Here is a 15,152-nt window from a genome sequence, read left to right as displayed (position 1 = left end):
GTGTTGATGGGCCCAGGCGAGGTGCAAAGCTTTGTGTTGTGCAGTCATCAAGGGTACACGAATGGGCCTTTGGCTCTGAAAGCCCATATCAATGATGTTTCATTGAATGGTTTGCACACCGACACTTGCTGATGGCCCAGCATTGAAATCTGTAGCAATTTGCGGGGTTGCACTTCTGTCACATTGAATGATTCTCTTCAGATGTTGTTGGTCCCATTCTTGCAGGATCTTTTTCCTGTCACAGTGATGTTGGAGATTTGATGTTTTACCGGATTCCTGATACTCACAGTACACTCGTGAAATGGTCGTACGGGAAATTCCTCACTTCATCGTTACCTTGGAGATCCTACGTCCCATTGCTCATGTGCTGACTATAGCAACATGTTCAAAGTCATTTAAATCTTGGTCATCTTTCATTGTAGCAGCAGTAACCGATCCAACAACTGTGTCAGACACTTGTTGTCTTATATAGGCATTGTCAACCGCAGTGCCGTATTCTGCCTGTTTACATATCTCTGTAGTTGAATATGCATGCCGATAACAGTTTCTTTGTCCCTTCAGTGTATGTGAAACCCAGTGAAAGGATGAATTAGTTTTGCGAACATAACAGGAAAGTTAAAAGCTAATTAATAGTTCACACATTCTTTTAATGGTCAAACACACAAAAGTGGGTGGTGTAATAAAGATATCTGTATCTAATACTACAACACACAATATTAAGTGAAGTATTTTCACAACTGTCACTGTTTATGGTGTCATCAATACAGCCATACTTAATAGTCTAAACTGACCAATGGCAATTTTAAAATTCTTTAATTATTTGATTAACGAAATTCTGCAAGGAAAAGTTGCCATGTTGCATTAGAATATATAAAAAAGTTTATTTTTCAACAATTGTCACTGACATTGACTTCATATTTACAAAGATTTACACACATTTCTGATACACAATGGAATGAAAACATTTTATATCAGAAAACATTATAATTATTTGTGGAGCTACTGTTTTGGCTTGGCCCAATGTATTCAGATGTAGAAATCCACAAATAGTGTTTCTTTGTAAGCATAAAGGTGTTTTTCCAAGCCAACTGAGCTCAGCTTTGTCATGGAAAGGCTAAATACACAAATTTATCATTAATGTTCAAACTCTAAGAACAAAACTACTGCAAACTAAAATGCACAAAAATATAAAAGCTATATTTCCAGATTAATAAGCAGACAATGTTTGGAGTCAAAGTCAGTCTGATCACAGGTGCTTAGTGTCATTATTCAGAATCACAGAAACCAACACGGCTTACAAAAATTAATACTATTTTATTACAGCCTTAATTTGCATAAACTGTCACAAGCCTCATGGATATTTATTTGGTGATACATTAGCACACTATATTCACACCACCTTACAAGTAATGCACCTTTGGATTTACATAGCTTATTAACAAGAACAGTTTCATTCTTTAACAGATTATTTACAGATTACTACTGTGAGCGATTTAGCCATATTAATGTTTTCAAAACAATGTATGCGAGTCCACAAGCCAAAATAATTTTTTCACGCTGCTGCCTTTTAATATTATCCAACTCTATGGCCATGACACGACGATTTAATTTAGCCATTTGTCGTCTTAAGTGGGTGATTTCTTCATTGTAAGAAAGACCTTCTGCTGGTCCTATTGGTGGTGTGGCCTCCCTGGAAATTATTTTATTTGTGCATATTTTTCAGTATTTGTATTTAAATACAAACTTTAATGCAGTAGGATACTTTTTATCTCCAATAAATTATCAGTTAACAATCAAAATATTTTGGAATAAATAACTTTTAAGTCATTAAAATAATTTAAACTAGGCTATGTCATCCACTTACTAACAAAATGCTACCTGTATTCATTACAACTGTGAATTCTGCATATTGGATTACAAATTTGTCAGTAGTAAGATTCACTCCTTTGGTAACTACATTACCCAGATTAGTTTTTATTTATCTGCCAAGAAGGTGATTACATGCAGAGTATAATTTCAAACTAGAAAGAAAACTGGCAGTGGCTTTTTTGAAAAAAAGCGTACTAGGATAACCTTCCTCTGAACCGTATTTAAAAGGTTTGTGCATGTGATATCACGTCTACTCATTTTACCAGTCTGATGAAATAAAGAAAAAATATGAAATGGTTTAAGCATTTTACTCATCTGACTATGAAGCAAGTCATTTTTCCTTATTGTGTAACACAAGCCAAAATTCATAATTCAATACTACTTCTCAAGAATGAATTTTCACTCTGCAGCAGAGTGTATGCTGAACTGAAATATCGTGGCATGTTAAAACTGTGTGCCAGACCAGGACTCTGTCTAGGACCTTTGCCTTTCACAAGCAGGTATTGTACTGACTGAACTATCCAAACGCGACTCACGAACTGTGTTCACGGCTTTGCTTCTGCCAGTAACTCTTCTTCTACATTCTAAATTTCACAGTTCTCTTACATACCTTGCAGGACTATCATTCCTGAAAGCAGAAAAAAATGCAAAGAAATGCCTTTTCCACCATCAGCAAGACAGGCAGGAGAACTTCTGTGAAAACTGGAAGGCAGGAGAAAAGGTACAGGCAGAAATAATACTGCGGGGGCAAGTCACAAGTTGCGACTGGATAGCTCAGTCGATAGAATACCTGCCTACTAGAGCCAATGGTATCAGGTCTACGTCTTGCATGGAACACAGTTTTAATGTGTCACGTAGTTTCAAATTCTACTTTACAGAATATTATTATCACTAGAGTCCCACAGCTTTCATTTTATTCACTGTCTCAAGATTTAACGTATGCCTGGTATTAAGTAACTAAAGGTCTCTCAGGAACCACTAAATTTTAAGTTTAATGATAAACAAAAGTGTTCTAGTACAGTAATGAAAAAAAGTGATATGTAGCAACAATTCTTACATCTTCTATGTCACGTTCCACATGCCGTACAGCACCTACAATTTTGTGCCTTCAGAAAATTATGATAATTCCTGCTGCATCCAACATTGCAACTCGAATTCCATTAATATTATATGGTAGTTTTGTAAGTGATATGCTGGGATGTTAATAAGGCTCATGTTCACATCCAAAACTGTCTGCGACTAGTAGCTTAAACAGAATAACTGTTCAACATAGTAATGGTTGAGCACAATTCCTTTCCTTGGAATTCTCCAAACTGGCTTGCAACACTGGATTCAGTAGTTGTTAGTCAACAGAACTTACCATGACATTCTTAAAAAGGGAGCAATCATCAGATGTAAATTTAACTTGAGGTATATCACATGGAGTGTTATACATTACAGTTCACAATATACATAAATAAGGTGGTGGATAACTTTGGAAGCTCCACAACACTCTTTGCACATGATGATGATGATGTGAATGGGCGAGGGGAGGGGGGGGGGGGGGGGGGGGAGGGAGGGGGGGGGGGAAGGGAAGGCAGATGCCAGTCTAACAGTCACTGGAAAAATCTGGTGGAAATTTAATCCACCCACTAAGGAAGTAGGTTACAAGACCTAAATATGTTGTCTTGCTCAGCAATTTGGATAGCAATTAATAGCAAGATTAATAGATGATCTAGGAAATCCGAAAGAAAAGCGGTGCATTTCATTTCATTATGGGCATATTTAGAAAGCATAAGAGCAATTAATATTCATCGCAAATTGGCCCAGGGTGGGCTATAATGTTGTGTAATGTGTGTCAAGCCCTACTCTTGGGTAGCACATTGGCTATTACATTGTGGTCATGAATGAAGGCACGACTATTCACTTGGAACCAGCATCTCAACTTTTCATTGCTTGATGTCCGCCCATGGTAGCTGAGTGGTCAGCGCGACAGAATGTCATACCTAATGGCCTGTGTTCAATTCCTGGCTGGGTCGGAGATTTTCTCCGCTCAGGGACTGGGTGTTGTGTTGTCCTTATCATCATCAATTCATTCCCATCAACACAAAAGTCACTGAAGTGGCGTCAAGTCAAAGACTTGCACCAGGCGAACGGTCTACCTGATGAGTGGCCCTAGCCACACGGCATTTCCATTGGTTGATCATAGCATGGTCTTATATGGTAGCAGCTGCCGATTGCTCAAAAGCTAAGAAACAGAAACTCCACTGCAGCCAACATTGATTTCAGTGACGTCCACCACTGTGAGCAATCATCAGTGCAAGGTTGTGTGTTGTTATAGATAGTATTTTGAGCAGAAGTGTGTTCACCCCACAGATTGGTTATTATGCAACATCATTATTGATTCAGTAACATTTAAATGTGACCTCTGTCATATTTAATGAGTTTTAAGCTCATGACTTACATAGCAGTCAATCCTAAGGAATACTGCATAATATTTCATGACTGTATTTTGAACAGTGTTGTGGTAAAGATTTCAAAGCTGAATAAATTAATGACACTCCTTAAAAAGAATTTACATGTTCTTTACTGGAAAGCAGATTTGCATTTTTCCCAGGACTGTTTCACTGCCAAATCATAAACAGTACCTCAACCATGCCTGATCTTCAGCGAGAGGGGCAGCAACTTCGGGAGACACAAGGTGAGCAAATAGCATCCTGTAATGTAGGTGTGACGTACACATCCAACATGGACTGTTTGGCTGTTGCCCTGGTTACACTGTCACAGCCTTTAGGGTAGAGGTGTTATAAATACCACGGTGATGTTCAACCACTATAGTGGTACATGGTGCAAGTTAAATCCTCACAGGTCCTGCAAAATCAATTTGTCAGCAATACGGCAGTTCATCTGTGTAATACTGTAGACTGTCAAGGTGCCTGAATCTGGTGAGGCAGATGACTAACCTCCATCTGGTATTACTGACCACCCCTGTAAGTTTACCCTAGAAACCTTATAGGCTTAAAAGACAGACAACAAAATGGTGATAAAAACACACAGAAATGGTTGTGTCAACTACAAGCATCAGCTATGCTAGAAGGAAAAAATACACAACTGTGTAAAACGACTTACTGTCAGGACATGAAGGTGTTATCTGCATCCATTTGATCAAACAAGCCCTAAGTTAAAAGGTGATCCTCCTGGCGAGAGGATCCTTGTCACAAATTTTAACTTATATGCACAGATTTTTTTTAACCCTTAAGTAGTTGCATAGGGTCTATGAGCACACAATACTCTATCATACCATGTGATAATTATTTAACACTTTATGCCATTTTAAAATGATGATGATGATGATTTCAGTGATATTTTGATCATCTTTTATTTTCATGTAGTTTTAGTAACCTTTTAAGATAGAGATATGATACTTTACATTACCTGGAATAAAATGTTCATTCTTTGTCATCTTTATACGGTATGGTTATCACTTTAGTATGCTTTTTACATCCATGTTTGGAACAAATTGCAGACACTGTGGAATGCTTACTTTCATTTGCACTTGGGCACTAGTGACACCTCCTCTTGTTAGGTAGTGGCAGCTGGTCTTCTTGTTCACATCTTTGTGTGCTGGTACCAATTCCTCTCTGCTAGGTAAAGCTTCATTTTTTGTCATAGAATCTGATGTTTATACAAACTGTTCATCGTTTGGACAATGTAGTCCACTAATAAGTCCTCAGGCACTTTCTTCAGAAATTCACTGCTTGTAACTTTATTACCAGGGCTCAATACGTACAGGATGTGTGAATTCTGAGCTGGTATGTTTACCAAATACAAAAACACTACTAATAGCCATCTTTTTCTTGTTCTTCCACCACTGTAATTACAACATAACTGATGACAAATGCCTACTCCACCTTTCGTATAATTATAAAACATTATAACTTCCAGTTTTTTTCTAAAGGCCTCTATCTTAATTGATTTTTCCATCATAATGGATCATAGAGAGGAGTACAACAGATAGCAATATGGTTGGAACATATGACATCATTGCTACATTTTTTTGTAAAACTGCACAGGTGTGAAGCTACAGTTCTTTGTTTATTGGGCAAAAATTGTAGGGAAAGACCTGGTTTGTTCTCTCATAATACTCCTACTAATGTCAACCTTTTTTTCAATAGAATTCTTGCAAGTGGCAGGCTAGTGTACCAGTTGCCAGTAGTTATATTTCTGCCAGTACCTTCTTAAGGAATAATAAAACTTTGAACTATTTTTGAAGAATTGTTTGGTTTGTTGAAAGTACCATCTGGCTTTGTGCCTACATATATTTCAAAGGCCATTTTGACAAAATACTCTCGAGTCCACTAATGTAAAAAAGCTTTAGGCCGCATTTCTTTGGCTCTTCTGGCAGATTTTGTCAGAAGGAATATCGTCCATGAAATGGAATTAGTTGCCTGCCGATCGTCACGAATTCTTCAGATATTTACCTTCCAATGGTGCGGTAAGTTCACGCACAGCAGCTAACCTGTCTAGTCTCTTTCCTCTCATCTCTAATTCTTTTGCCATCTAAGAAAATACAGCAAAGTACAAACAGGAATCTTCTATATGGCATAGTAACTGTCCACCCGTATCCCACATGTATTTCAAATGGAGATGAGAAGCTGCATGTAGCAGGAGACCTAGAAAGACACTCATCTCCACACGGTGACTATCTTGTGCGTCACAAGATCCATCAAACTACCTACAAATGTTCATTATATACATGTTAGTGTTCATAATAATGTCATCCATCAATTTATCATGAAATTAAAGAGAGATGATTTCTGCTGGAGTCTTCACCGCTGTAGCTAGCACTAAAGCAGCTGGCTTGGATTTTGTGTCTTCCCCTGTGACTAACTGGTTTCGTATGCCATTAAGTCTGCCCATCTTTATTCATACTGAAATAATTGCTAGCAATGAATTCAAAGATTTGTCACTTGAAGAGGCAACTACATCTGAATCTGTATCATGCCAATTTATTTCGATGACGTCCTTTCTATCTTCTGAACTACCATCAGATAGAGACTGTTAATCATCAGTTCATAACAGCTCTGACAATTTCCTCATCTATGAGAAACTTGGACATTTTCTGAAATGACGTGAGAAACAACATTGAAACTTCCATGTATTCAATGAACACTTCCTAAAACATGTAACTGACCTGAAAAGAAGTAACAAATTTACTTCTGAGTTGATGCACATCAAAGACTATGATAGTGATCATGCATAAGCGCTCATGTCTGGTCGCTTCTCTGAAATACTCAACAGCACAAGTGGTCGTGTTGGGTTACTTCACTGAACACTGGAGCGACACAGGTAGTCCAGTCGGGTCAAAACACGCACAAAAAAACAATGACAGTGACAATGGTATTCAGCAGACCTCAAGACACAATCATATAACAATGGAATTTACGTGGGACTGGCTACCTCTGTTTCTCACCATGCCAAAGACTAGGTACAGAAGAAAAGACTCTCAGGTCAAATTGACCTGACGCGAGCGCCTATGACTTTATGTGAGAGAAAAGCTAAGTGAATGATTCCTTAAAGAGTTCTACGGGACTTTTTCCAATAAGATTTCAATATGCAGATGCATAAATAAAAAAAGGCTACCAGATTTCCTTCTAATATATTGTTAACCATTCCCAATTACAATTCTATCAACAAAAATGAGGAAGACATGGAGAGAGGTAGAGAGAACAACTGTGAGGTATCCTAAATGTATTTTGTTTTGCCTTCCTTCAGAAAGTAATTGTTTCAAAAAGTTTACACTCGGCAAAAAATTACTATTTTGTAAGTTTTTAAAAACTGAATGAATTTTTTTAAAAATCATATGGATATTTTTATCATTTTTACATGACGGATTGCAACTGAACACACTATCTTAGCAGATATTTGTAATGAGAACAATGAACAATATTTTGCACTATACAGCACAATGGAGTAATAGTAGTGGTAGTGGTTGTTGTTATGTTCATAAAGTAAATGTAACGTTTCATTATTCACATATTTTTCTCCTTATTAACAAACTGATGTGCTGTATGGTTCATGTGCTGCAACAATGTTCATGCACCTCTAACAATTATTCATAATTATCTAGGGTACAAAAAACTGCACTAGAGGTGGTTTGCTCCAATCGACTGTATAAATCTAGCTACAGACCCTTAAAAGCTATGGCCAAGCATTTTCCTGGGAATTAATGTTAGCTATAAACCTACAACCATCTAAATGCACATTTTAATACCTAAGTTCACACTGAATCCCACAGCAGTGACATTTTCCATAGCATAAGATTATGCAATTATCGCAGTTTCAATGCTTCTGGTGGCACCCTCGTCTCAGACCTACTTACCCTAGGTTTACTGGTAATTTTTTACAGGTTGTAGATCTAACATAAATTAGTTTAGTGTATTAGTATTAAATCAATTATGCAGGTAGATCAGTAACAAAGGAACTGTAACTAATCAGAATTTTTGTTAAGTGTAAACAAAAGTACCTTGCAAACATTGGCCTTCACCAAAATTTATTCAAGACGGGGCAAAATTCTGAAACTATCTTTATTGTTTTAGGTGTCTCATGAGTTTGAACACGTCGTAATATTTATTTCTTGGGACACAACAGATACAGAAAACCTTCATGTTTCTCAAAGGAATGACAGGCATCCACTCAATATTTTCTGAAGGTATATTACTTTGATATGTAAAGGGTAAGTATTTCATCAGACATGCACAGTGCTTTTTGCTACTTATTTTTGGCACCACCATTTTTAGTTAGTGATCCTAAATGATGCCTTTATATTATTAAAATGAAGTGTATTGAACCCTTATTGAACTGTTTGCTTTGTTTTAGGGTGCAAAAATAACTAGGGTCATAAGTGCCAGTGTCAAAACTGTGGAACATGAAGATGAAAAAGAAGTTAAAACCAGCTACACATTAAGCCAAATCAATGGAAGGAAGGATAGCTAAAAACAGGGTCTTGGAGAAAGGTCCATGCCACAGAGACAACGGAGGTCCTGAACTAAAGATTAAATCTCCTTCGCCATATTGATACAACATATGGAAAGTAAAATGGTCGACAGCCTGCGCTTCGTTGCTAAAACTCCTGATAATTCACAAAGCAAACATAAATGAGAATGTAAGTGGTTAAAAAAAGGGCATTCTGTCACGAAATGGCAAACTGTCAAAGGGTGAGGGCAATGAGCACAAAGTGGTGGGGGATCACCACTTAAATGGCCATGGGTAAAAAGGCTGTGCCCAATACACAACGTAGATAAAGTGATTTCCTCGCAGCAACAGAGTTGGGAGGAGGTGGGGAGAGGTTTAAATCCCTGGAGTTAGTTTGCATGAAAGGAAGACCAGTGAGGATGCCAAAGTGACAACATCTACTGACAGATGGCAACACATGAGATCAGAGGGAATGTAAGAACTAGCAAGTCAAGGAACGAGGACTACAGCCTTCGCAGCAGTGTCAGCAGCCTCATTTCCCGTCAGTCCGACGTGACCAGTTACCCATATAAATATGGCAGTAGCTCCATCAAGACTGAGCAAGTGAAAGCTTTCCTGGACCCGTTGCACTAAGAGATGGACGGTGTACAGCGCGCACAGGCTCTGCAGGGCACTGAGAGTGTATGAACAGATGAAACAATTGAAAAGCCTGTGTCGCCGGATGTACTGTGTGGCCTTATACAGGGCGAAGAATTCCACTGTGAATACTGGGCAGTGTTCCGGAAGCAGATATCAAAAATCTGTCAGTACTAATAATGAAGGCACACTCAACACCAGTCAGTCCAAAGGTATTATCGCGAAGTTCCATGCAAAGCTCGAGAAACTTACGGTGACAGAGCGAGGTTGGAGTAGTGTCCTCAGGAAGCGAATGAATTCAAAGGTGAATATGGGCCGCTGCATGAAGCCAAGGTGGTGAAGGGTTTCACACCCATTCGGAAAATGGCAGGTAGCATGCAGTTAAGCTGCTGGAGCAATAGCCAAAAACATACTCCAGGAGGTAACAGAAGAGGCATGCACCCCATACTGGTGATCAAAGGAGTCATTGAAGAAGGAGGCACAGAATAGGTGGCCAGGCATTGTAGACAAACAGCATACATATCTGCTGAGGAGATAAATCATGGCGGTACGACAGCAGTAGTTCGGCAGTGACTGCATACAGGCACTCAACCGGGCTAGTTTAACAGGAGCCAGTGACCAAATGGATGCCATGATGGTGGATTGTATTGAGAGAGGGTAAGATGGATGGACGTGAAGATGCATAAACATAACACCCATAGTCCAGTTGCAAAGAGACAAGGGACTGTTACAAATGGAGAGGATGGTCCGATCCGCTCCCCAGAAAGTACCGCTGAGGTCACATAGGACATTGAGGGACTGCAAACAGCAGGTGGCCAGGTAAGACGTGGGAGGACCAAGAAGGTTTCCTATCAAGTATTAGCCTCAGGAATTTCGTAGATTCAATGATTGGAAGAGCAACAGGCCCAAGATGTAAAGACAGTGGAAGAAACCAACTGCACCGTCAGAAATTCATACAAAGGATTTTGTCAGTGGAAAAGGGAAAGCCATTTTCGATGCTCCATGAGTAAAGACAATCGAAACAAGGCTGCTGATGTCGCTCAAGTAGACAGGTCTGTGGAGAACTGCAACACATGGCAAAATCTGTCAACAAAAAGGAGCCGGAGATAACTGATGGGAGACAGGCAATAATAGGGATAATGGCAATACCAAAGAGGACAATGCTCATGATGGAACCCTAAGGCACCCCGTTTTCCTGGATAAAGGTGTCCGACAACGCAGAAACCACATGCACCTTGAAAATTTGGTCTTTTAAAAATTTCTGAATGAAATGGGGCACACGGCCTCGAAAGCCCCACATGTAGAGAGTACAGATGATACCAGTCCTCCAGCAGGTGTCGCAGGCTTTCTCTAAATCTAAAAACATGGCCACAATCTGGCATTTCCGCAGAAAAACATTCACCACGTGGATTGACAAAGTGACAAGATGGCCAACTGCAGAAGGGCACACTCAAAATCCACAATGTGCAGTGGTTAATAAAATGCGAGACTTGGGCCAACAAGACATGAATCATACTTTCCATCACCTTGCAAACATAGTTAGTGAGGGTAACGGGGTGGTAACTAGAAGAAAAGTGTTTGTCCTTACTGGGCTTAGGTATGGGTATGACAGTGGCTTCATACCAACGTCTAGGAAATGTGCCCTCCGCCCAGATGCGATTGTACGTATGAAGGAGAAAGTGCTTGCTCACAAGAGAAGGTTCGCAAAATCTGAATGTGAACATCTTGTGACCCTGAGACGGAAGATTGGGATGAAGTGATAACATGAACGAGCTCCCTCATAGTGAAGGCAGCACTGTAGCACTCTCGACTCTGAGAAGAGAAGGGTATTGCTAGAGCCGCCTCCAGTTGTTTCCGATGGAGGAAGGCAGGGTATGGTGGGTGGAGGTCCAAATCTCCATAAAATAGTGGTCCACGGAGTTGGAGATAGCAATAGGGTCCACTATCACATCATCTGCTAAGGTCAAGCCAGACATTGGGGACTGGATCTTTGCCCTAGAGAGTTGTCAGAAGTTGGCCCACACGATGGCAGAGTGAGTGGAACTGTTAAAAGAACTAGTAAATGAAATCCAGCTAGCTTTCTTGCTATTCCAAAGAATGCTACGACACTGTGTATGCAACTGTTTATAACAAATGCAGTTTGCCATCATAGCATGATCATTAAAAACATGGAAAGCATATGCCTGAGACAATCTCAAGAGGAGGCTGCACCGTCACCACTGCAATTGATGCAGTGGAGAAAATGGAGGTGGACAACCACCTTTGTGAGCATCCCTATCACAAGTTACACATTTGGCTGAGTGGGGATGTAACGAAGACACTGGTAGCAGGACATCAGGTATGGAATGTATGGTCAGACTGTGATCACTTGATAGCCTGCTTTGTTCTTTTATGTCAGCACCACTCTACCAAAATTGAGAAAAAGAGAGCGTGTGGACACTAAGGATGCATCTACCTTTTCCATCACCCGATGAACTGTAATGATGCCCCTATCAGGGAGGTACATTTGGATTTCTGCCTCGGTCAGACCTTCGAGCAGCCTAGTGCAAATAACACCACGGGAAGAATTCAGTGTTCGATGGTCCTTGACACCAACAGGATAGCTGAGGAGAAGCGAAGCTGCAAGCAGTTGTCGCGCTTGGGAATCAGAAGTAGTCTCCAAAAGCAAAGTGCCATTGTGTAAATGAGAGCAGGATTTCACAGGGCCAGCAATTGCATCAACACCTTTCTGAATAATAAACTGATTTCCTGTAGCAAAGGACTGACCGTCTCCAGTAAGTGAAACCACGAGGAACCTTGGTGCAGCAGGGAGGGTCTGTGAATCTTGAGCCTCATTCCGTTAGTAGACACTGACCATGGAGAAGAAGATTGGCTCACTGAGAGAAAATCCGCTATAGTTGCCAGCATCTCCGATGGCACGCTCTGCTTCCAAAGGGGGTTCCTCCCTCAGAGCGGAATGTACCCTCCTTAGGTGATTGTTCACATCTCAGATCACACCTCTCGAACACTTGACAGAGGGACCAATTGGCAATTTTGGAAGGTCGCAGCTCAGGCAATCACCCATCCCCTCTTGGCTTGGCCTGTACCAGGAGGTACCTGTCGATCCTGGACTGGCAATTATGCGTTACCCAGTCACCTGATATGAGACAGGCACATCTACATGGATAATCTGTAAATCACATTTAAGTGTCTGGCAGAGGGTTCATTGAACCACCTTCACAATTCTCTATTATTCCAATCTTGTATGACATGCGGAAGGAACAAACACCTATATCTTTCCATACGAGCTCAGATTTCCCTTATTTTATCGTGGTGATCGTTTCTCCCTACGTAGGCCTGTGCCAACATTTGGAAGAGAAAGTTGGTGATTGGAATTTTGTGAGAAGATTCCGTCACAACGAACAATGCCTTTCTTTTCATGATGTCCAGCCCAAATCCTGTATCATTTCTGTGACACTCTTTCCCATATTTCGCGATAATACAAAAGGTGCAGCCCTTCTTTGAACTTTTTCAATGTACTCCGTCAGTCCTATCTGGTAAGGATCCCACACCATGCAGTAGTATTCTAAGAGGACGGACAAGCATAGTGTAGGCAGTCTCCTTTGTTGATCTGTTACATTTTCTAAGTGTCTGCCAATGAAACGCAATCTTTAGTTAGCCTTCCCCACAACATTTCTGTGTGTTCCTTCCAATTTAAGTTGTTCATAATTGTAAGACCTGGCTATTTGGTTGAATTTACAGCTTTTAGATTAGACTGATTCATTGTGTAACTTAAGTTTAACAAATTCCTTTTAGCACAGATGGATTACCTCACACTTTTCGTTATTTAGGGTCAACTGCCAATTTTTGCACCATTCAGATATGTTTTCTAAATCGTTTTGCAATTTGTTTTGATCTTCTCGCTCTCTGGCTTAGCAGCTTATTTGTAGCCTTGCCCACTGGACTACTGAATTCTTAACTGTATGACTGCATGTTGCACTGTGTTGCACCCTGCAAGATCAAAGCTTTGTCAGCTTCTACCGAGGATATGCTTCTGACTTTGAAATTTTACACTTTTTCACTGTTTTCTAATGCAGAATATGGTTAGAGTTTTTACAACACATATGAACAGATCGATAGTATAACATGGCCATGTTTTTCATGGTTTACTGTACTCCTCTGACACAAACTGAATGTAATCTCAGCAAACCACAAAGGGTTTTGTCTGTCCACAGATAAAGGTAAACTACCATTGTGATTAAGTTGTGCAGCAGGAGGAGTGGGTATCCTTGTGCCCTAGCAATTAGCATGAAATTCTGCATTGGGCATTGGATCCTGCTTAGTAAGCAAGTGAAAGAAAAAGATTTTGGGCTATTTCAACAATGTTCTGTAAAGTTTTCATCCTCCTTGACTGCAAGTCAGTGACAAGGAAATGGCATAATTTTCAGTGAACAGCATGCCAACTAAACACACTTATACTGTGTAGTGACTGCTAAATCCACACTATTTTTCTTGTGATTGGAAATGCTAAATATGCAGTTAGTAGAATCGCAGATAATTATTTCCAGAAATATATCAGAATACTGACATGAACTGGTGCCTGTGGTGATGGGCATACTCTTCATTTATGCAGGTAACACTGCAGTGACTGCATAGCTTGAGCATGGTAGAATCTATGAGAGAGTAACTTGGAGCTTAAAATGTTAATTACCTATGAATCTAACCCTGTACAGCTGCTTATTGGCAGGCAGCAACCCAGTATATTTTATGTTACGAAAAGGAACGCAATGCAGCAGTTCAATGTGATTATGTTGAACAAACAAGTGCAGTACAGTTTAACAACGAAACACTGCAGTTTGAATTTCCATTGAGAAACTGCTCTTGTTCAGTTCATCTCGTGACTGTACTGTTCAATACAAATGCAGAAACAAGGCACTCCAAACCTGTAGTGAAACTGCTAAAGTTCCCACAGCTGTTTATCATCATCACTGGACACCTCACAGTGATGTTGGTACAGGCAGCTCCATCCAGCCAACATTTACCTGGATGCAAATAGCTGTTTCCATCACCAACCATGTTTACATAGCGAGACAGGATGTTATTACGGTGGCTGTCTGTAACAGTCATCCTTCCAACTGGCTAACCAGCTGCAATGTCAGTGCATCAGACTGGGCAACCAGAAGTAGGTCACATTATGGACCAGCCCGGAAATTTTTTTCTTCACTTTATCTTAACTGTTGGACTGGGCAACAGCAAATAAAGAGGACTCAATACTATTTGGCAAGTAAAAGTTGGAAAGTTGTAATGGAACTGGCTGAATGGACAGAAGTGAGCAGTTATGCAGTAGGATTAGCACATTTTTTCCAACATTATGAAAAATGGCTCTGAGCACTATGGGAATTAACTGCTGTGGTCATCAGTTCCCTAGAACCTAGAACTAGTTAGACCTAACTAACCTAAGGACGTCACACACATCCGTGCCTGAGGCAGGATTCGAGCGACTGTAGCGGTCGCACGGTTCCAGACTGTAGCGCCTAGAACCGCTCGGCCACTCCGGCCGGCCAACATTATGAAGGCTGGTATGCATGTATTCGTAGTTTTTGAGAGACTGTTTTAGCACAGTCACCAGATGAAAGCCTTCAACATCAAAAAGTGTTGCTGTGTTACATAAATGTTGCTCTGAAGTGTGTGTAAGTCTACTAAGCTAAAACAAT

General features: G+C 40.2%; 1 protein-coding gene across 2 annotated transcripts in view; it reads right to left on the bottom strand.

The window, feature by feature from the left end:
- Positions 1 to 856: 856 nt before the first annotated feature.
- Positions 857 to 15,152, bottom strand: part of LOC126458462 (transport and Golgi organization protein 11) — a 46,733-nt gene continuing 32,437 nt past the window's right edge. For both annotated transcript variants that reach the window (XM_050095534.1, XM_050095533.1), the window contains exon 5: positions 857 to 1,690. In XM_050095534.1, the coding sequence (XP_049951491.1) occupies positions 1,480 to 1,690 (211 nt within the window). In that variant the 3' untranslated portion in view covers positions 857 to 1,479. The remainder of the gene's footprint in view (positions 1,691 to 15,152) is intronic.

The sequence above is a fragment of the Schistocerca serialis genome, chromosome 2, assembly GCF_023864345.2.
Source record: "Schistocerca serialis cubense isolate TAMUIC-IGC-003099 chromosome 2, iqSchSeri2.2, whole genome shotgun sequence".
Classification (NCBI taxonomy): domain Eukaryota; kingdom Metazoa; phylum Arthropoda; class Insecta; order Orthoptera; family Acrididae; genus Schistocerca; species Schistocerca serialis.
The sequence above is the reverse complement of the archived record's forward strand: the minus strand, read 5'-3'. Positions and strand labels throughout refer to the sequence as shown.